Source organism: Phocoena phocoena, chromosome 13, assembly GCF_963924675.1.
Source record: "Phocoena phocoena chromosome 13, mPhoPho1.1, whole genome shotgun sequence".
In the NCBI taxonomy this organism is placed as follows: domain Eukaryota; kingdom Metazoa; phylum Chordata; class Mammalia; order Artiodactyla; family Phocoenidae; genus Phocoena; species Phocoena phocoena.
In genome coordinates, this window is record NC_089231.1 from 13,699,301 (window position 1) to 13,723,710 (window position 24,410).

Sequence of the window (24,410 nt, forward strand, 5' to 3'; positions counted from 1 at the left end):
TATGACTTATATAAATTTTAACAATTTACAACTCACATCAAAGGCTTGTTGCCCTTAAAAGCCTTGTTGGAGCATCTATCCTATTTTAAATCATACAAAACCATAAATAAGATTTAAGTAAAGTTGAAAATAAGAAAAACAAAAAGTACTGCAAACAAGAGGTAAAGATATTTGTACTAAGGAAAAATATATTATAATAAGACAGATAGGCTTATTTAATCCTGATAAAGCTGGATATGTATGCTGCAGCCCAACAGCTAAGGAATGAGAGGGCTACTGATGATGCTTCTTACCCAGGGGGTAAGGCCAGGTTAACCCACAGGCAAAATTTTGAATTTCATTTTAGAATGTTTACTAGATTACATAGGCTTAAAAAGGCTTCATATGTCTACTTTGTTGTTTATTGTTCCCAGAACAGTATAATACCCTGAATATAGAGGACTCAGCAAATGTTAGTTGTATGAATGGGCATTCCAGTACTTGATGCCATATCTAATAAATCTAAACATCAATGATCTTACCAGCATTCAGTAGTGTCTTTCCCTGCAAATTGGAAAGAACAGTTTCTGCAGTTCTCTAGATCCCAATACAAAAATTAAGGTATGAACTAGAGAAGTAATACAGTAACAGGTAGAGGTATGAGAACAAATAAAATCAGAGACTCTGATGCTAAAAGATGGATCAGGTGAACCTGAGACAGGGATACAGATGGTTCTAAAATCAACAAGTTCCTTATCACTAGTTCCAAAGTACTGAACATTTATTTGTATTACAGATATAGACAGGTTTTAGTACAAATTCCTTGAGGGCAGAAACTCTGTCTATTTCATGCGTCTGTATCTAGCGCCTAACATAATACCTAATACGTAGCAGATGCTCAAAATGTCTAATTAAAGAATGGCAATTCCAATATTTAGAACATAGATGTCCCTTGCTATCTTGAAGAAAACTTGAAAATTTAACAGCTACACTGTATGTACACTGTACAGCTTTGTTTAATAACATATAGAAAGGCGTTTACCAAAAAGTCAGTTAAATTGAGCTCATTTTGGTTTGGTGTCTACTAAATTCAGAAGTGGAAAATATTTGAAATGAAATGCTTTTGAAATTTTACTTTTTTGGAAAGAAAATGACTATGTTGAAACAGTCTTTTATGGGAAAGATAAGATTCTGCTATCCACATGAATGTACCGATGAGTCAAAGCTCCAGCCTGGTACTTAAAGATACTCGTGAGCCCTGGAATAAAAACCTATATGTTCACATCCTGATTTTGCCCTTTAGCCATATGGAGGCTACTGGGAAAATTTTTCAATCTTGGTAAGCTTTTCAGTTTTCTGATCTATAAAATAAGGATATCATGACCTATTTTGAAAGATTGTTAACAAGGTTAAATAAGTATTTTATATAAAGCAACCGGAACAGTGCCTGGCACAGAGCAGGTGCTCAATAAACATTTGCCCATTTAGAGATCTTTTCCTCTTTAAAGGAACACCTGTACAGACTTGAAAAAATAACCAGATATTTAAATTTAGGGAAAAGATGATAAGAATGATGCTGAACCCACATGTAGTAGTATATATATGTCTCATAAACAGCAACAGTTTATTAAAGGCTGGAGCAGACCCTACATTTGCATTGTGGGGCAGCGGACTCAATACCTGTATTATCTATAATCTCCTTCTGCCCAAGACTGGTATACGAAAATAAAAGAGATTTTTATTCTTTCTCAGTAAGGTTTACATGTGATCCAATGATAGATGGCAGGATAATTATCTTTTCTGGATCGTTCATTTTTCGATTAGGTTCTAAGTTACTAGCAATGGTTAGCAAAGAGCCAAAAATCTTTTTGTAAATGGGAATTGCGATTAATTAGAATTTTCATCCACATATCACACATTTGGCTCAATAATAGGCGATGGCACAAGAGCATTAAAAGTCTAAATGCCATTCTCTTGGAATAACATACATTTCCTTCCCTTTTCCAGTGAAGATGGAAGACAGCATTCAGTCACTCATTTACACTGAAGTATAGTTGAGTTACAATATTGTCTTGAGCTTCAGGCATACAGCATAGCCATTCGATTTTTTTGTATATTATATTTCGTTACAGGTTATTACAAGGTATTAGGTATAATGCCCTGTGCTACAGAGGGCATTGTTTATCTATTGTTTGTGTATCTATTGTTGTTTATCCATTTTATGTAGAGTAGTTTGTATCTGTTAATCCCATACTCCTAATTTGTCCCATCCTCTCCTCCCTCTCCCCTTTGGGGAACCATAAGATTGCTTTCTAGTCTATAACTCTGTTTCTGTTTTACCTTGATATATAGATTCATTGGTATTATTTTTTAGACTCCACATATAAGTGACATCACATAGTATTTCTTTCTCAAGACAGCATATATTTATACATTAGCATTATATAGTAAGCAAAAATTACTTTATCTCCCCAAACTTAGAGATAAGAGTATAATCTATAGATTAAAAATATAAGGTCAAAACTACCAAATATTTAAAATATTCACTCTTAGTTATGCTTAGTTATAACATATTGCTTAATTATAACATCTTGCTTCTATATCATTGTTCCCCCTAATTAGAAATACTAAAATACCTAAATACTGAGAATAATGATGAACCTCTTAAATTTTACTAAGTCTAAAATTTAGGTTTTCAAACAAAAATTAAAGGGAAGAAAGTAATTATGTGGTCTATTTCTGGGTAGAAGTTATTTTCTGATACATAACCATCTGAACAACAATACAATATACAAAACTAAATATATTTGGTTAATCTCTAATAAACCAAAATACCATGCATTTAATACTTAACATATAACAGAAAACACAGAATAGCTAACATTTACTATATAATTAAATATAACAATGCCACTTAACAAATGATATAATTAGTAGGATAAGTTTGCCCTAAAATTATTCAAATAATTCCCATTTGATTTGCTAATTTTCAGACAGTACTGATGTGATTTCTTTTTTGATACAGCTTTCAATTAATAATGCTTATGACTAAATCATGACTTGATATATGGAGCTGCATTAAACTCTTCCAATGACTTCTCCATTCAATTGATAATGCTATTGTTCTCACTGCTGAATCCTCTCTTAGCCTCTGTTGAATTAAAAACAATTACATCATTTTTTCCCCCTAACTCAGGGAAGAGATTAGGGAAAGAGAGATTTTTTAAACATTCAATAGCTCTATTCTTGAGTAATAAATGAAAACCACATATTGGAATGTCATTTTAACCAGGTCAAACCTCATCCTTCATGCTAAGAGGTAGCATACAGTGCAGTCAGTTGTGGGCTCTGCTGCTGGGTTATCTGCGTTCAAGTCTTAGCTCTGCCACTAAAGTCTTAATAATCTCTGAGTGCCTCAGTTTCTTGGGGAGGGGAGGCTGATGATAATTCTATAACTCAAAGAGTTAATATACATTTACAACAGTGTCCAGAATGGAGCAAGTGCTATATAAAAATTAGCACTCACTTTTATTCATAATGCCTATGACAGGCAAACATTTGGTAGGTTTTAACAAACTTGTCCCAGTAAATGGAAGAAAAATATTTCCCTCACAGGCTCCCATCTGTCCCACGTGGCATCCTTCCTGTGCCAGGTGTGCCCACCATTCTGGTGGATTAAAATACCTAACTGATGTCTGTCTGCTTCCCATCTATCTCAGAGTCAACGTCCTATGAAAACTACAATTCCAACAAGACATTCAAAAATTACTTCAATAACAGACAGCCACAGCCTTGAAGCACCAGAAAAGTACCAGTCACTTGACACCTGAGGAGCCAGAGCTGCTACACTGGTAAATCCCAGGGTGGACCCCCAGAAGAATCCAACTGGCCTCATTTGATGTGGGCAGAACACAGAGGGTACCAATTGGTTTTCTGAAGTCCCTACAGATCCAGTGGTGATGCCTATAAGGCAGAAATGGTGGGAGGATGGAGAGGGGAAGGAGATTGGAATGAGAAACCAAGCAACTAATAAGGATGTTGGCCTTCTTTTTGGAATGGGCAAGGTCCTGGAGGCCCCTGATGGACCAAGCATTAACCCTTTATTTTCTGGATCACAGGCAAGTCAAGAGAAGTTTCTGGAGAGATGCAGTGATGGCCAGGGAGCATCCAGGGAACCAAGCAAAGTTTTATTCACCAACCAGCATAGAAGTATTTAAACCAATTTTAACAATCAGTAGAGCTGTATTGGTATATAACACATGAATATTACTCAGTCCTGGTTTGGAGGATAAAAGGAATGAGGAGGCCAATGACCAACTAACTTTGTACTAAACCATGGCTAACTTAAACCTCTTTTACACCAGTTGTATAACTACATGGTTGTAAACTACTGGCTACAAGCAGAACTCAGCAAACTGTAGGTGTGCATAACCAAAAATTCAGAGCACCACTGGAAAGAGCAGTTGGGGGCTGGATGTTCCCTTCAGCCAATAAATTAGTAACATAACTTTGTATAATAACTATATCAATATATTCACATATCAAATTATAGAAAGAAGAGAATTCTTCAAGTCATTTTATTATTTCTGGAATGTCAAAAAATCCAAATCTGTCTTTACAATCTTACTCACCTGCCACTCTCTCATCCGTTTCCCTGTTACCGTCATCTGAATATCTTGCAAAGTCTAAAGAATCAAGGGTACTGATGCTCCCAGCTCGATCTGTAATAAACGAAAAAAAAAAATAGAATTAAACAGATTTTTATTTAACTGCCAAAATAAGGGATTGGAAATCAATTAGCTAAGATTTTTTTTTCCAGTGAATAAACTGTGACTCTAAGATATAGGAATTCTATTAAAACAATAAGGTAAAAATGCTCATACCAATTAAGCTACTTTGAAGTAACTCATGTTTCCCTGCCCAGATCTCTAACTAACTCCTGAATAATGGACACACAGGATATAACACAAGCCCAGCTAAGGACAACAAAACTGTAAACAGTTTGAATTTTATTCCAAGTACAATGGAAAATAACAAAAACACATACATTTTTGGAAAATCATTTTGGCTGCTATAAGGAAAGTGATTTGTAGAGAGACCAGTTAAGAGGCTACTGTGTAAATCAATTACACTTTAATATAAAATAACAATTTAAAAAAAAGAGGCTATTAGAGTCATGTAGGTGAGAGATGATCACATTTGGCCTAGAATAGAGGCAGCAGAAATGTGAGAAGTGGTCAGGGTTATTTTTTGATGTAGAACCAACATGTCCTGGTAGTGAAATGGATGTGGGTTTAAGTAAAAGAAAGTAACCAAGATAATTCCTAAAGACTTCATTTATTGAATTTGTAATATGGGATGCAAAAGGCAAATGAAGGGGTTTCAAGAGTTCTGTGTTTTGAGTGCATGGTGGTAGTGGGGAGTGTCCCTAGCTTTTGCCAGATTTTTAAGTGTCCCTAAACAGAAAAACACGATGTAAACATTCTCACTTAAAGGAAGAAATCAATGCTGATACTCACTAAAGGAGATCTAGCTAGCTAATGCAAAGAAGGGACAAATGAGAGGCTAGGTCAACTCATTCTATTAAATCGTGCTACTTACATAGTGTCCACTGTTTATATATTGCTCTAAGGAATAGATTATCTGTGTTTAGAAAGCACAGTCTGGACAAATGAATGCAAGTTACAGAAATAAAGATTTGAACATGTAGGGCTCCCTCACCTCCTTTTAAAACAATTAGTACATGCCAATAATTGAAATGGTTGACTCTTCAAATACAGCTATGTCATTATCAATGTACCACTTATCTTTAAATTCCTGTTAAGTGAAATTCTATATATAGTACTCTTCTGAGAACACTGTGTTTCTATTCACAGAAGCATTTAATTCCCCTGCAATTTAATTATATCTGATAAATAACAACTTGCTATTAAGTTTTAAGACAGCATAAACAAATAACAGAAAATCAAGTATTACAGTACCATTCATTAGAGCATAATTTATTTTAAGCATAAACCAAGAAACACTAAATAACAAAAGTAACCACAGAAATCTAGAAAGTTCATATTAAATATAGGCTGAACTCAGGAACATTACTCAGCAATTAAAAAAAAACTATTGAGATATATGCCACAACATGACTGAATCTCAATGCTTTATGCTGAATGATAGAAGCCTTACGCAGAGTATATAATGTATAATTTTATTTACATGAACTCTTAGAAGAGGCAGTAGTAATTTATGGTAGAAAAAAATCATTATAGTGGTTCTTGGAGTGGGGGGCTGAAAGGGGTGGGGACTGACTGACCGGGAAGGAGCATGAGGGAACTTTCTGGGGTGACAGTAATGTTCTATATATTGACAGGAGTTTGGGTTATCATGAACTGTTAAGTATGATGTTGGTTGTTGATTCTGGATAAATATTTTTCTATTATGTTAAGTATCTATCTAATGTTAGTTTTCTAAGTGTTTTCTAGTATTTTCAATCACACATACAAGCCTAGGTTAGACTATTTTCAATCACATATACAGGCCTAGGTTAGAGCCTATTTGATCACCATATATTATTCCTCCATTGTACTGTTACTATTTCTCTAAAAGTTTCAAAGAAATCACCTATGCAATAGGAAGAGTTCTTGGGGAAAGCAAACACTGCTTAATTTTTGACTTGGTATTATTATGGCCATTGAAAAATATATTCTAATTATTTTTTTTAGTTCCAAGCCAACAATTTTATATTCTCCAAGAAAAAAAGTTCTAATGTCTTTTTAACTAACAATAACTATAGTATCATAAAAGTAAAAAAAAATCTCCTAATTTATTAAAATTTATTCCATGTCAGAAAAAAATTATAGAAGGAAGTAATTTTAACTTTGATGGGGCTAACGTATAACAGATTTTGTACATAAAATGTACTTTGGAATTTAAGACTAATAGGTAATATTACAGCTCCTAGACAAATATACACAATTCTTTTCCAGGGCAAGCACATGCCTTTCCAAATACTCTAATATAAAAGAGGAAGAGTTTGGAAAAATTAGCCTCTTTTATTAAGAAAGAAGCTACTACCACTTTCTAATATAAAGTATACCACAAAGCCTTTCTTCAAATTCCAAGATTGTGTAACTTCTTAGTAATTCACTTTACAACTCAGAAACCGAATGATCAGGGACTTTCATCATAGTTGGCAAACAAGTAAAACCTGTATGTAAGTTTTACTAGGTCTGAAAACTAAAACCATTATACACAGTGTGACTATAAGGCATGCAGACTGATTTTATAAATCACATATGAGAGTAGTCTTATTTATATATACATTTAATCCTTTAGTACTAATGACAGAAGGTAACTTTTACGATAGTTAAAAAAATGAGTTTCAGACCCTTGAAAAGGTATCTTTCATGGAAATCATATAGCACTTTAAAAGCTAAGTGTACCAGGAAAATTGATCAGCTCCTGACTGGTAAAGAGCATTGGTTAATTCAATGAACATTTAGTGAACAACTATAATGTACCAGGTTACTGACAGGAAGCTACAATAAAATATTGAATAATAATTTTTAAAGGTTATAGATATAACTGACTCCAAGAAGTAGAGTTAAAATTTTTCAATACATACTCCTCTCTATACTGCTTGAATTTTTTTATTTGTGATTTGGTATTTTTTCCCCAAACACAGTGAATACCTTTTATGATATGGGCATTTTATAATTAAAAAGTCACAAAAGTACCCAGTTCACAGTTAAAGAATAGGAAGAAAAATAATGTCAAGCAATTAGCTTTAAATTCCAATTTGTTTAGTAAAGATCGTTTACTGAACCATGCCTGTGTCATGATAAGTAACAAAGAAAGAAGTATATAGTATATAAATTTAATAAACAGAAAGATAACAAATTTACCTTAAAAGTAATTATATCTAAATCTGAGGTCATGCATAAACACTTTAATATGTATCCACTTAAATTAAAAATGGATCTTAGGAATCTGTCAATGGCAAAACATTTATATTTTCTGATCCTCAGTTCTTCCCTAACGCTGGGACTCACTTCACTGACCCCTATGTTCAAAATATTTGAGAGCTAGAGGGAATCTTAGAGATAGTCCAACCCCTCCATCAACCCCAGTTTGATGAGAAAACTGAACCGTGTATTCATTCAATGCATATTTACTAATCCATGGTAGGTAGTAGAAAGATAAAATTCAGTAAGACTTGGTTCTTGCCTTAATAAGTTTATAAACCACTGTAGTTTCGTGCTGTAAACAGATAACGATAATAAAGTTAGACTACTTTATGTTAAAGGTTAAGCAAATTAATCTGTGAGCAAGCTAGGGGTACAATGTAAGTCTCCCAGTTTGCAGTCCACTGTCTTTTCTGTCACAAGATTACACTGAGTTAAATGTCAAATCAAGACTTAAACTTAGGAAGAGACTTGAACACTGAAATTTTATTGACAAACTATTCACTGAAATTAAAATTTCTATAATGCTGGATGATTTTACCATATGAACAGCTATCAGGTTAAAAGGAAGATTATTATTAATAACAGCATTAGTTATTATTTTGAAGATTTTCTGACCACTTATTCTGTGCCAGATATTTTTCATAGATAAACTTATTTAACCTTCGTGACAGCCCCCTGCAAGAGGAGTCATTCATTACCTTCCATATTTTACAGTAAAGAAAACAGAGACTGTCCCAGAGATACGCAGCTAGGAAGTAGCAGAGTAAAAATATGAACTCAAGCTCTCTGATGCCAAAGCCTGAGCTCTAAACCATTAGTTCCCTTGAACAGTATGTAAAAGCATGCAGGTTCAGATCTCCTAGATTCCAGCTAAGTTGGGCTTGATACCATGAAAGGCCTCAGAAAGATCAGCCTGGACTCAACTTTCCTCAGGCTACACAGGGAAAAGCTAATTTCACACGGAATATTCCAAACTTACATATTTATAGGATCCCATTACCTAAAGATCATTTCTTTAACATAACATCAACATTTTTTCAAAGCCTTATTTGCCAGGCACAATATTACGCACTGGTGACAGAAAGATAATTAATCTCCATAAGTGAGACAGACAAAAAATACCACAAGTTCAGGGGATTTAGAGATCACTATGTGCTGGAGAAGCTTCAGGGAGAGGAAGGAACATAAACTGGACCTTCCCTTAAGGATATACAGAATCTGGAAAAAACAAAAGGAGGATGGAGGAAAAGAATTCCAAGAGAAGGAAAAATAATATGGCCAAAGGCACTGAGATAGGAATATATAAAACATGTTCAAGGGACACTGAGTAAACAATGTGAGTACACCAATGGTTGGTATATGACAACAGGGTTGAAAAGGTAGGAAGAAGCAAAATTACAGGCAGAACTTTATGATGCACACTTATAATAACATATTTCAAAGTCATTTTTATCATATACTATGCAAAAATGGGAAAAAATAAAATTCTTAAAAAGAATTAAATTCTTGTTTCTGCAATATATAATTTTGCTAATAAAAAAAGAGTTCAAAAAAGTTGCCTTGGACAGCAGAAAGCAATGTTAAAAGGTTTTAGCCTCAGTGACAGGAATGAATAGCTTTTAAAATCAATTAAGAATAAGGATGGAGGAAAAGTTTAAAGGCACAGGAACCAGTTATAAGGCTAAAACTGAGGGTCCAGATGTAAGCTAAAGGCCTGAACTAAGGCAGCACACAAGCACAGGGCTGATGGATGGTTAGAAAGAACATAGACAATACGATGACACTACCTTGAGCAATCTAAGCCACCTAACCAGGACCAGCTGGTTTCAAAAACAAATGAACACCATTTCTTACTGCTGGGGAGTTTTGAAATAATAGGTGGGAATATCTGGAAGAAGGTTACACCCATGATGGCAACTGGGGTCTCCTCCTTGAGGCTTAGCCATGTTCCATGTCTAGACCAGAAACTTAGATGTAACCATGCAGCAAAGCTTCAAGACTGAAAAAGAGAGTACATGCTAATCCAACCTTGGCAGATTTCCTTAGAATTTCATTCAGCAGGTTATTCACCTCTGTCTTGATGTGGTGCTATAGTTTATCACTTTATTTTTTAAATGATCAATATTATACTACCTGACTTGCCTTCTGCATTAAAACGACTGGCTACTCTGAGTTAATAAGATATACTCTGAATGAGTTATTAAGATACTTTGCCTGACCATACACTAAAATGCTTTAAGAATATTTGCTTAACTGTGCTTTAAAATTGACAAAACAGTAGTTGTGGTGTAATGGAAAGAATGCAGACTTGGAAGTTAGTGATCTGGTTTGGAATCCCAGCCTTGCCACTTAAGACATGATATGTGGTAAAATATAAAAGGGCATACAAAGAAAAGGTAAGCCCATCTCCCAAACACCAATCACCCTCCGTGACGACAATCATTGTTTAGACTCTTCTGTATATATCCTTTTAGAAATATCCTAGGTATAGGCCAATTTCTCCCTTTTTGTATGTAAATGGAAAAACACAAATACCTGAATAAATTAGCCTGCATCCTAATTTATTCAATTTATCATATATCTTGGTGATCATTCCACATCAGCACATATAGATCGTTTTTTTTAATTAGCCAATCCCCTACTGTTGGACAGTCAGGTTGTTTTCAATCTTTGATACCTTTACTTGTAGAATATACGAAAAAAACCTAGGTTCAGTAGTAATGCAAACAAGCTTGTCTATAATAAATTATAGGAATGGAATTGGATATTAAGGAATATGTATTTTATTTTATTTTATTTTTTTAGGAATATGTATTTTAAAAATATGATTGATATCACCAAATTATTCTCAAAAGAGTATCCTACCAACAGTACATAAGTATACATTTTACTTTCCGACCTTTGTGTCATGCACATTTGATCAAAACTGCATTCAGAAGACAATACTGTTTATAGAAAAAAAATCTGTTAGGAAGAGTTCAGTAAGACTGTAGATTCAAAAATCTCCCATCAATACAGGCTACCTATTTGATATGGACATCTTATTAGAAGGTTTAGGAGACAAAAATTCTTACTGCTGTAAGTTATTAAAGGGTACAAAATGCAAATATTAAACATTAAGAACAATAATAAAATGTGACTAGAGATTTTGCTGATACATTCATAACTCTCATCATCCCACCTTATATTCTTTGGTCAACGCTCCTTACTCACATATCCATCCCTGAAGAAAAAAAGAAGCTTCCCATGATTGTAAAGAATGCCTACAATCAGGAGCTACTCTTGCCTAGAAAAATTAGAAACTTTAAGGCTGTTGCTAGGTACTTTTCTAACAGTAATTCTATTTCCGTACAGATATACATCAACAGAATAGTTACAAAACTCCTCATACGATGCAATAAAAAGCTATTGGTACAGTTTTGTTCACTTGAAACATGTCAAATGTATCTTAAAAGAGATTTGTGTCAACATTATACTAAGAATTATTAACTGATTCTGAAGATTTCCCTTCCAGATAAAACTGATCCTCAAGGTTACAAATGGCAACAGGAGACTGAGAATAGAGAAACTGGTACATATGTACCAATAGTTTGTGAGCAAAGAATGACATTTTTTTGCTGTTATTTTGTGCAAATTTAATTAACAGATGACACAAGACAGATATTCAATATAAGGTAACAAAAAAGGTAGACATATACCAAACACATATGCAGAAATAACTTACTATGCAAAATTCATTCTCTGGGTTCATATACCAGAAAGAAGATGGTATTTCATGTCACTAAAAACACCAAACTCAATTTACACTGCACAGTTATAGGATTAGGTGCCAATTAAGGGTGGAATAGTGGAGTTATAACTCCCACTACAAATTTTTCTTGTTTTACCGGAATTTACTACATGCAAATTTTGACAAAAATACTTTAAAATGCTTTACTTTAAATTGCTTTAAAGTACAACACCATATAACCACCACCTGATATGAACAACTGCTAACAGTTTGCAATTTAAAAAGAAATAATACCTTAAAGTTCATGTCCCTAATGTTTCCCTCCTCAAGGGCAATCACAGTGATGGATTTGGTGTGACTCTAGTTGATGCTTTTATATCTATAATACATATACAAGTACCCACAAATAATATACAGTATTGTTTTATGTGTCTGAAAATTTAAATAATGGTATAGAACTGTAATGCTCCACAACAGACCTGAGATCTGATTAAAGGCTGCTAAGATTTCCATTTCATGAATATACCCCAACTAATGTTTCCATTATGTATGGCCAAGAGGACTGTTTCCAACCTTGTACACACCTCGTTACACACCCTCATAAGTTCCAAATACTTACACGTGGAAAAGCTGGGTTGAAGGGTGTGCACATCTTCAACTTTTCTAGATTTTATCAAAATATTCTTCAAAGTAGTTGTATCGACACTTCTACTGGTAGCACAAGAGTGCCTGCTTCCTCCATATCAGGAATACTAAGAGTTGTCAGACATCTTCATTTTTGCCAAAAGGCTGGGTATTGTGAAATCCATTTCCCTGATTACTAGTGAATTTGAGCAACTTTTTATTGGTTTGCTTCTTTTTGAATTACCTATTTTTATCCTTTGCCTATTTTTCATTAGGTTATTTTTCCTTCTCTTAATTTATAGGCATTCTATACAGATTCTAAATTTGAAATACTTTTTGACTGTTATATGTATATGGCAAATATGTACTCCTAGTCTGTGGCTTGTCTTTTACTTTATGTTAGCTTTTTACATACAGGAATTTTAATTTTGATACAAATATATCAATCTCTTACTTTAAAATGTACAATTTTTATGTCTAAGAAATCCTCACCTCATGGTCATAAATATGTTTTGATATTTTCTTCCAAAAGTTTTCAAGTTCTATTTCCCACATTTAGCATTTTAATTCATTTGGACTTTGTTTTCGTGTGTGTGTGTGTGTGTGTGTGTGTGTGTGTGTGTGTGTATGGTAGGAGGTAAAGAAATACTTTCCCTCTAGAAGGAGAAAAATTTATTGAATAGCCTACCCTTCCCGCACTGATTTGACTCTTTTTCCTATACAAAAGACTCCTTGAGCTTGTTTCTGGCCTGTAATCTCTTTCTTACTTCACTCTGTCTACCTCTGCTCTTCTTTGCTTTTAAAGTATTTGTTCTGTAGATGGCAACATATATTGATTTTTTAAAACTATTATTAAGTTCCAAAACAAAAATAAATAAAGGGAAAAAAAAACTTTTCTGGCCATCCATTAGTTATAAAATTGAGTAAGTAACCATTGTCTAAGAAGAACACAAAAAGAAATTATATTTAAAAATAACTTACATGAATGTGATTAAACACATCTGTAAAAATGTAGGTACAATGCCTTTACAGACATAAAATACAATGCATTAACTGTACGGTAGTAGGTTTTAATGAACCATTACAAAATCCTAAATCCAATGTTTGCCTTTTCATAATTTATTTTACACTTATACAGACTTACTGCAAATGATAATAAATATTAATTCAGCTGACTCTCACAACAGCTCTATGAGGTAGGTACCGTTATCCTCATTTTTAGATGAAGAGACTGAGGCATTGAGAGATTAAGTTACTTATTCAAAGTCACAAGGATAAAAAAGTAGCAGAAACAGGATCCATGCCAGGTAGTCTGATTCCAAACTGTGCTCTTAACTCACTATGCTATACAGCTTTTTCCCTTAAAATGAGCAGACTTCTTTGATATAATTTATGGTGGCTACTCAAAAAGAAATGCTATCAAACTTTCCTGTGAATTTCAAGTACAAATGTTCCCAGTATGTTTTTTAAACGATTATTTTAATTAGGATGCCATATACCCATTAGTCCCATTTAATCCTACAAATTAGTACTAGCAGACATCACCTATCTTTCTCAGTCTTTTATCATCAGCAAATCTGATCTAGTTTTCCCTCATTGCTTCATATATTTTTTCTTATAAAAGAAAGAAGTAACTATAAAATGAGTTTTTGAAGTCCTCTCACATATATACCCTCATGTAAACTTCATTAAAACCCTGTAACTAGCAGTGGACAGAAATGATTACTATGCTTTACACAGAATAAGAAGGCTCTAGGGCTTCCCTGGTGGCGCAGTAGTTGAGAGTCCGCCTGCCGATGCAGGGGACACGGGTTCGTGTCCCGGTCCGGGAGGATCCCACATGCCACGGAGCAGCTGGGCCCGTGAGCCATGGCCGCTGAGCCTGCGCGTCCGGAGCCTGTGCTCTGCAGCGGGAGAGGCCACAGCAGTGAGAGGCCCGCGTACCGCAAAAAAACAAACAAAAAAAAGAAGGCTCTAAAAGGCTAAGTAATTTACCCAAGGTAACAGAGCTGTAAGTGGCAGAGCAGAACTGAGGATCAGATATCAGTACTACAAGTTGAGTGGTCTTCAAAAAATAGGCCAAGGGCTTCCCTGGTGGCGCAGTGGTTGAGAGTCCGCCTGCCAATGCAGGGGACACGGGTTCGAGCCCTGGTCTGGGAAGATCCCACATGCTGCGGAGCAACTGGGCCTGTGAGCCACAATTACTGAGCCTGCGCGTCTGGAGCCTGTGCTCCGCAACAAGACAGGCTGCGATAGTGAGAGGCCCGTGCACCGCGATGAACAGTGGCCCCCGCTTGCCACAACTAGAGAAAGCCCTCACACAGAAACGAAGACCGAACACAGCCATAAATAAATAAATAAATATTTTTTAAAAAAATGGGCCAAGTTCAAAAGTATAGATGGTATAGACTGGCACAGACCTACTGTTGTTTTTATCAGTTACGCATCTTTCCACGGCTACTCTTTTGCCAAGCCCATATTTCTCTATTTTATTCATACCAGTGTGAGAGATCTGTCATGTAGCTTGCTATAATCCAAATATATCAGCTCTAGGACAGTCTTCTTGATCCTGTTATAGTTAAGTGTTATCTTTTGCTGAATCTTAGTAAATACCATTGCTGTATTCAATTATATCAGGTATTCATTTCTCAGAAATCTGAAGAATCTATTTTTAAAGTGAATTAGACAATTTACATTCAACTTGTTCAGATTTCCTGGGCAGATGTCCTTAGTTTGTAGAAACCATATGCATATGCGGAATTAGACAGTTATCATGCTCCAGCGAAATGGAGGCCAGCAACCACTTTAAAAATTAATTGGAGGGAGGGAGACACAAGAGGGAAGAGATATGGGGATATATGTATAACTGATTCACTTTGTTATAAAGCAGAAACTAACACACCATTGTAAAACAATTATACTCCAATAAAGATGTTAAAAAAATTAATTGCAGGTATACACAATGTTCACTGCAGCACTATTTATAATAGCCAGGACATGGAAGCAACCTAAGTGTCCATCAACAGATGAATGGATAAAGAAGATGTGGCACATACATACAATGGAATACTACTCGGCCATAAAAAGAAATGAAATTGAGTTACTTGTAGTGAGGTAGATAGACCTAGAGTCTGTCATACAGAGTGAAGTAAGTCAGAAAGAGAAAAACAAATACCCTATGCTAACACAAAGATATGGAATCTAAAAAAAAAAAAAAAGGTTCTAATGAACCTAGGGGCAGGACAGGAATAAAGATGCAGACGTAGAGAATGGACTTGAGGACATGGGGAGGGGGAAGGGTAAGCTGTGATGAAGTGAAAGAGTAGCATTGACATATATACACTACCAAATGTAAAACAGATAGCTAGTGGGAAGCAGCTGCATAGCACAGGGAGATTAGCTCAGTGCTTTGTGACCACCTAGAGGGGTGGGATAGGGAGGGTGGAAGGGAGGCACAAGAGGGAGGGGATATGGGGATATATGTATACGTATAGCTGATTCACTTTGTTATAGAGCAGAAACTAACACAAAACTGTAAAGCAATTACACTCCAATAAAGATGTTAAAAAAAATTAATTGCAGGTACAAATTTCCAATTTTAAGATAAACAAGTCTTGGGGATGGAATGTACAGCATAGTGACCATAGTTAACAAGACTGTTTTGTGTATTTGAAAGTTGCTCAGAGAGTAGATCTTAGAAGTTCTCATACAGGAAAAAAAATTGTAACTTTGTGTGGTGATGGTTGCTAACTAAACTTACTGTGGTAATCATTTCACAATATAGACATATATCAAATCATTATGTTGGACACCTAAAACTAATAAAACGTCATATGACAATTAGATCTCAAAAAAAAGTTAATTGTAATATTGAAACAAACACTCATACGATAAGGGAGTTGAAGTAGGTCAATCCTAAACTAATGCAAAACCCCCAAAAATCAACCAAAGAGGAGCTGTGTTCAAATTATAGCCAAACAGCAAAACATAATTCACTTAAGCATCAACAAGTATGTTTTTAGTATAAATAATTTAGAAACCACATTTTATCATCAACTCTCACAGTACTTATAGGTAGAAGCCAATAAAAACAACTACCTGAAAGAAAAAAAATAGGCTATTAATATTTAAGACCCATCTCAATCGATATTTGTAATTTAGATATAAGTAGACTGTATTTTTAGATCAAGGTAAGTGTTCTTTTTCAGTTAATCATCCTAAAACCATGGGAGTTAAGGGGGTGGGCACAATTGAAAGCCATCATATAAAAACAAATTAACCGAATTTAGTTTTTGACGTAAATATACTAAACAAAATGAAAACTACACTAATCCTGGAACGTTTTTTCCAACAAATGTTTTTAAAAAAACAAGCAAAGAAACAGATAAGCATACATTCTGAAGATCACCCCTAAAGTAGAAAGTGTAAGTTTAATTTTTGACAGAAATAAGGCCTGTTTCCCCTGATTAATGCCCCTATCCTGCTTCCTTTTAAACTATGTACCACAATGGCTTGAAACATCATACTGCATTTTAAAATCTCTTTATTAATTGGTGAGCCAGATAATGGTAAGCATGTTCCCAGATGATGTTTTAAACAAGGCAAAACATAAAATAAACATTATCTTCTCTTTACCCTCCCTTTCTTGCCTCTCCATCAAGAACATAAACTCAACGACATACACTAAACTTCTCTTGGATTCCTACAATCCTTAGTTGATCACAGTTTAATAAATGTACTGATCAATGTAAAATATTGAATACCAACTATACTCGTCACTGTTCTAGGCAACGAAAATATCTGACTAATTTTCCACAAGAATTAATAAGTTTGAAGCTACTGAAATGCATAGGCAAAAAAATGACAGTCATGTAAGCGATAAATTTAGGAATCTATATGGTCCAGACAATAGTAGGAAGTCTCATTCAGCTAAAAGCAGTGAACCTAATAAATTTTAGAAATATTCTCTTGATACGCTCCTGTTAGAAGCCAGAGGAAGCACTAAACCCAATTCCAACCTAACAGGGAGGAACTACTGTACTTTGTAAAGCAGAAGAGATGGGAACTCTGAAAGACGGTAATCACACAGCACAGGTGATACTAAGAAAGGAACAGAGCACAGTGAGATATGTACTCTTTCAGAGTTTTGAGAAAAGATAGGCAAGGTAATGAAACAGAAAATTTTAAAAAGGAGAAAGATGACTCAAGAAGTCTGTAGGCTCACAAGTTAAATTATTAAATTCAATCATAAATACCTCCTGATAAGCAGCCTTACAAAAATTTGAAAGGATGATAAATACAGAATAAAAGAAATCCATCATTGAAAGGCATAAGTTATTTGACCACCTACTGTCTCTACAAAGAACTGGCTCATCCTAAGCAATTACAGTCCAATTTTGATTAGAACGCTAAGGCTTAGAGTGGAACCAGCATTCCTCCGGATAAGATACTACAATCTGTTCAGTGCTAATCAATGGCATTGGCACAACTTTTATCTTGCAATCTAATTGGAAAGCAAAACAATTACCAAATTGGCTCAACTGGCAAAAATACAGAGAAAAATATATAATTAATGCGTGTATATATTCAACCAAGTGAAACGAAATACAAAAGATCTAATTAGTTTAACAAATGGATCTAGTAGGAACATCACAGTGATGCTGCAACAAATTATCAAACACTGAGACTTCATTAGAGCTCATTTTAAATTCTTCTACTGAAAACATCAAAATTATAAAGCTATAATTCTTTTAATTTTTGAATGTTTTATAAATATAGACTACTCTTCTAATCAAGAAAAAAGATTAAATATAGTATGAAGACTTTTTACAGTATTTTAAAACCACCACTATACTAGTATTAACCGAGGTCAACAGACTTTTGGGTAAACAATTTAGTAAATCTTACAAAATTAAATTGCTTTTAGACATCTTTAAAGAAAACTACTTTTGACTATACATGTATTATTCTGAAGTTTTATGAATTTTCAGATCAGACACACATCAAAAAATACATAAAAACAAATAAAAATAATTTAATGTTTTAGATAATCATACTATCAATCTTTATACTCTTTATAATTAACCAAAAAGTACTTATTGAGTATTATAAAGTCATAACCGAACTAGCAACAGCTGACATGCTACAACTGAACATAGAGGACCTTAAAACAGACAGTAGTCTGGTCCTAAAGAAGGATTCATCCTTAGAATCTCTAAAACAGAATTTGTGTGATTAGGAGCTTAGTCAAAATCTTCAAAACATGGAACTAACCACAGTTTTACAGACTTCTTTTAGCATTTATCTATTTTCTGACTGTATTAAGACATTTAAATGCACTGATATTTTGACATACACAATGCACTTGCATTTAAGCTATACTAAAGTTTGTGCTATAAATATCTGCACATTTATAGGAGGAATATTTAAGAAATATTTCTTCTTTTTCTGATGCCATCATAGGCCTAAATTTAAAAGCTAAAACTATAAAACTTCTAGAAGAAAATACACAAGAAAATTGTTGCAACCTTAGGATAGGCAAATATTTCTTATTTAGGACACAAAGAGCACAAATCATTAAGGAATAAACCCAATTAACTGGACTTGATAAAATTAAAAACCTTTGTTCATAAGACCCATTATTAAAAAATGAAAAGGCAAACTATACTGGGAGAAAAAATTTGCAAAACACATTCTTGATAAAGGACGTGGGTCCAGAATATATAAAGAACTATAACTCAATAACAAGCTGGGAAGAGACATTTCACAAAAGATACATTAATGGCAACACACACACACACACACACACACCCAACGGCAAAAAGCTCAGAAGAAATAGCTCAGCATCACTAGCCCTCAATGAAATACCACAGCACTCTCACTAGAATGAGTTAAATAAAAAGCCTGAAATTACCAAGTGTTTGGGGGATGTATAGAAATTGAAACTCTCATACACTGGTGATGGAAATATTAAATGATACAACCATTTTGTAAAAACAGTTTGACCTAGGTATTACCCAAAAGAAATGAAAACATATGTCCAGGCAAAACTTATACAAGACTGTTCATGGCAGCTTTATTCATACAGGCCAAAAATGGAAAAAACACAAATGGCTAACAGATGAATGGATAAACCAAAAAAGGAATGAACTATTAATACACATAAAAACATTATTTGGATAAATTTCAAAAACATTTTACTGAGCAAAGGAAGCCAGACAGAAAAGACTATATGCTCCAGAACTGCATTTATATGAAATTTTAAAATAGACAAAACTTAACTAAGGAAGTGGTTCTCAATTGGGGAAATTTTGCCCTCCCCTTCCTTGGACAGTGCTGGTGACATTTTTTGATTGTCACAACTTAGGGAATGGGGTCGGGGTGGTTGCTACTGGTATCTAGCAGACAGAGAGGCCAGCAATGCTGTTAAACATTCTAGAATGCAGAGGACACTAACACAACAAAGAATTATCAGGCCCAAAGTTTCGATAGTGCCTAGGCCAAGACTGGAAATTGTGTTCTACAGTGGTCCGTGATGGTCTTCGGATATTGAATGCAAAGGAAAATGAAGGAGTTCTGGCGACAATAAAAATTTTTGTATTTTATTTGTAGTAGTAATTTTTTTTCCAAAACTCATCACACTGTACGCTTGAAATGGGCACATTTTATTGTATGGAATTTTACCTCAAAGTTGATGGTAAAAATTAGTGTCTGTCAACTAATATAAAGCTATATAAAACAGTTTAAAACAATTTTTGCTTTCTAAATTATATGGATAGAAAATACAGAAAAGGCAAGTACCACTGGTTGGATTATGGATAATTTTGATATTTTTTTCCCTGTTGCTCATTTGTTTTGTACTAACTTGAAAATATATTATCTAAAATATATTATTTAATTATGTATTTTTGAGTTATACCCAAAACAGGTCCAATTAAATGAGGATAATAGAAAAGCACAACTGCAGATGAATATTTGATCGTAGTTAAATTTTGATTTTTGATCACAGGACTTAAGTTATTTCAAGAAACTATAAAAATGTATAATGCAAAGGCATTTAGAAGTCAGTTTTTACTCTAAGACACCTCTATAATATTTAGTCTAAATTATAAATATATTTGTATACGAAAGGTTTTTAAGAGACATTTTCACTATAAACAGTGATATCACGTCATAATAAGGTAGGGTGAACAGGATAATAAATTCTTTTAAATTAAATAGAATAAAGTTATGAAGTAAGTAATAACCCATTTCATTATATTTATATAGTAGAAAAACACAGCAGATGCAATTTAATTATGTTCAACAACAGGCCAGGAACTGCACAAACTGTGAGGAATATAAAGATGACCTTCAAGAATTGACTATCTAATGGAGAAAAATGATACTGTTAACAAATCAAATACAAAAAGTTAAAAGCAACGGTTGAGGTTTGAAAATAGTACAATGAAAGAACCAAACAACCAAGCCTGGAGAGTGTGGGAAACATTTACAAAGATGACATTTGAGCTGGGTCTTGAGGAAGTAGTAAGAGCTTATCAGGTGAAAATCATTATTAGTTCAAAAATCTGAAACCAAACAAAGAAAGCCAACTACCTAACGATTTTGTTACACTGCTCTTTGTTACATTTTATGGTCTTAAAGGTCAGCAATGAGAAAATCGTTTCCAGAAACGGAATATTATCCTATAATATTGAGCAAGGAAGTTACACCTGCTGAGAAAGTTCCATATTCAAGAGAGAAATATGCTCAGTATTTACCCTGATGGAAAGAGCACTCTGCACTTTCACTACATCTAAGTTAGGAAATGTAAGTCTCTGGCACCATTTAAAAGTATAGACAGGGCTTCCCTGGTGGCGCAGTGGTTGAGAGTCCGCCTGCCGATGCAGGGGACACGGTTTCGTGCCCCGGTCCGGGAAGATCCCACGTGCCGCGGAGCGGCTGGGCCCGTGAGCCATGGCCGCTGAGCCTGCGCGTCCGGAGCCTGTGCTCCGCAACGCGAGAGGCCACAGCAGTGAGAAGCCCGCGTACCGCAAAAAAAAAAAAAAAAAGTATAGACAAAAATTAATCAATTGGGTTACACTTTTAAAACTGTATATTTAACATTTGTTAGTAAATTCCAGTTGGCCTCACATAACGCACAAAAACACCTCATACCATTAATAAGGGAAAAAATCTAAGATGCCTCTCAAAAGGGGTGGGTCTTAGGAATACAGTATACATCCTTGACAGCACGTTTTAAAGCCATAAGAAATGCTTATAAATATATGATGAATGAAGTAAACGACTACTCTATACTGCTAACAATGATTATAACAAGGTAAAAAAGTTAATTCCTAACTTAGGCAGAGAAAAAAGCCTGTGAGGTGGTGAGACCAGCAGATACACTGCAGGCAGAACTTGCCTAGCCAGCTCCTTAGACTTCCTGTAATTTTGGAAACCTACTGAAATTAAGGAACAGAAATGGAATTAAACTGAATTTAAACAGAACAAATTTTATGCAACAGAAAACCTAATTTTTGAGTGAGCAAGTCATCCCAAAGACAAAGGGTCTTCAAGTGGATCTGATTTCGTGGAGAGAAATTTCCTATTCTTTTCTCTCTTGACTTTGAGTCAAATAATTACTGCGAACAATTTAAGGAACACTGTTTCCAGGCAGTGGTGATTCAGGGGATTGGAGAAAACGGAAAAAGGATTAAAGCGATAAACCAAGGTTGCAAGGGAGTCTTCTGGGGTCACGTAATAGCCAGTGAACTAGAAACGCTGGCTATTTAGTAGATCCCGACACCAAGAGTGGAGCCAGGAGCAGGTGCAAGTCCAGCCAAGAGCTGGATCACTGCCAGATCCTTTTGCTTCCACCGCAGAAGATCACCTCCCGCCCCAACTTTCTAACTAAAATGTTCCTCATACTCAGTATCCGCCCGGAAGTACCCCTCCCCACAACTACCCCTTGCAATCCCAACAGTCCAGCCGGAGTGACAGGGCTGTTGTTCACTTACTGAGCTGTCCCCCACCCGACGTAGTACTCGGCTCCCGACCTCCTGCGCCTCCAACGCCGGCTGCTCCAGGGATCCCCGGCGCCCCTAACCCCGGCGGGGTCCCGCTCTGCCTCTCGAAGTTGCCGGGATTGGAGAAGTAGTCGCGCAGCCGAGGGAGCTCGCGGCCACTCTCTAACAGCTCGGTGTGCAGCTCCAGGGCGGTCAGCAAGTATTGATCGCGCAACAACTGAGCCGCGATCGCATCAATTGACAACCGGGCCGCGGTCTCGCCGGTGCCCCCCAGGGCCACCGCAGCCGCCGACGCCTCCCCAGGGAGCCCTGGTCGTGCACTGCTCCCTAAGGCCACGGGATCCTGAGGCGATAGCGAGTCCGCAGAGCCAGGATCTAGGCCGACCCCGGAACTCAGCCGAAGTCCTGCCCGCCGCTCGTCGGTCCCTGAAACCTCGTCGTCGTCCTCGTCCGAATCGCTGAGGAATGGATTCACGCCGCCGCCACCACCTCCAGGCGCCATCGCCGCCATCTTATACTGTCAGGAGCGTGGGCGCCTCCCTGTCTGGCTCTGACGGGCCGCAGCCTGAATCCCCACTAAGCCTCAGCGGGCACTGGGCACCTCCAAGGCCCCGGATTGGCCACGTCCCGCCTCCTCACTTGGAGACCAGGCCCAGGCTCGGAGGCAAACGGTCTGGAAGCAGCACCACCCTCTGCCTCAGCCGCAGCTGCAGCAGCAGCCCGGCTCTGCAGGCGTCTTCCTGGTCCCCAGTCTCGCGAGAAATGGCGCGTGCCGTGCCCCCTCTCCCCGCCCCAGCCCCGCCCCCGCCCCGCCCGTTCTCCCCACTAGTGAGCAAAGATAGAGGGCCCCGCTCCGCGCTCAAAGACAAAATCCCGCCCCCACTCCTTTTTGATTGGCCAAATGGGTAAGGGGCGGGGACTGGAGTTACTGGGGGGCTGACCCAAGAATTATCGCGAGAGCAGCTTCTGGAAACGTAAGTGTCAGGGGCGTTCCGTGGTTGAGGAGCGGTTATGACGGTGGCTTAGGAACATTCATTCTCTTGGATGTCCTTTCGGGAACAGAGGGGAACTCTGACCTCGAGCTGGGTCCCACCTTCGCGGTGAGGAGGCCCCATTTCTGAGATCAGGCCTGACCTGTATAAGCCCAGGTAAAGTCCGGGACTAGTGGGAGAGAGGTGCGGTGGCCCCGAAAGTGGCCTCACGCCCGCCGCCGAGCTGCTTCACTTTTACTTAGCACGTTTCACTTTTTCTGCTGTGTGCCGCCAGTTGATGACATTTTCTCCGCACGTGTAGCAAGTGCCCAGGGCAGGGGCTGTAGTCAGAATGTGGCTTCCTTTCTCTTCCTTGCCTTCCCAGCCGTGTATCCGTTTGCCCTGGAGGCCTAGGAGAGCGCCTTCTCGCCGCCGAGTTAGTAGTGATAGGGCAGGATGCCATAGGGTGGGGTGTGGGAGGTGGAGAGAGTAAATGGAAAATGGAACTCAGAGGTTTGGATTTGCGTGGATCAGAGAATACCCTGATAGCCTCGACTTCAGTAGCAAACTGGTAGAATCTCAGGATTTAATACACAGGGATGCTTCAAAATATCAAATGCAGTCCCTCAGTGGAGGGAAAAGTAAACTTAATCCTAGAGACGTTCAATGACCCGGATAAGTCAACTCCATCACTAAGTATTCAAAGGAACTAAAGTCAGTTCTCTTATGTCCATAGCCATTCTTTCTCCGCTATGCCTTGCAACATTTCTGACTTGTACATTTAGGCTGGAGTCAAGGTACTGACTGTGGAACTGAGAAATTTGGAAACTTGGCTGCTTTTGACAGTTTTGATATCCTTTATCAAATGTTAGCACAGTATACTAAGTTTGGGCAGTATACAAAGTATACTTTGGACAGTATATATATATTGGACAGTATACAAATATGTTAGCACAGTATACAAAGTTTGCCACTTATGCACTTTTAGATTTCCCTGTCATTCTGCATAGGTTCTTCCTTTAAGCACCAAAATAGAGGTGGCAATAATTATTATTATCAGGTAAGTTATGTTACATTGAAGCAGTGAAGTATATCCTTTAGGTCTGTGGAAAAATAAAAATATTGCGTTCTTATATAG

General features: G+C 36.5%; 1 protein-coding gene across 5 annotated transcripts in view; it reads right to left on the reverse strand.

The window, feature by feature from the left end:
- The window catches only part of RELCH (RAB11 binding and LisH domain, coiled-coil and HEAT repeat containing), a 118,723-nt gene extending 95,911 nt beyond the window's left edge, over positions 1-22,812 (reverse strand). For all 5 annotated transcript variants that reach the window (XM_065889661.1, XM_065889660.1, XM_065889659.1 and 2 more), the window contains exons 1-2: positions 22,293-22,812; positions 4,611-4,700 (exon numbers count right to left, since the gene is read on the reverse strand). In XM_065889661.1, coding sequence (XP_065745733.1) covers positions 4,611-4,700; positions 22,293-22,812 — 610 coding nt within the window. The remainder of the gene's footprint in view (positions 1-4,610; positions 4,701-22,292) is intronic.
- Between the last annotated feature and the right edge of the window lie 1,598 nt (positions 22,813-24,410).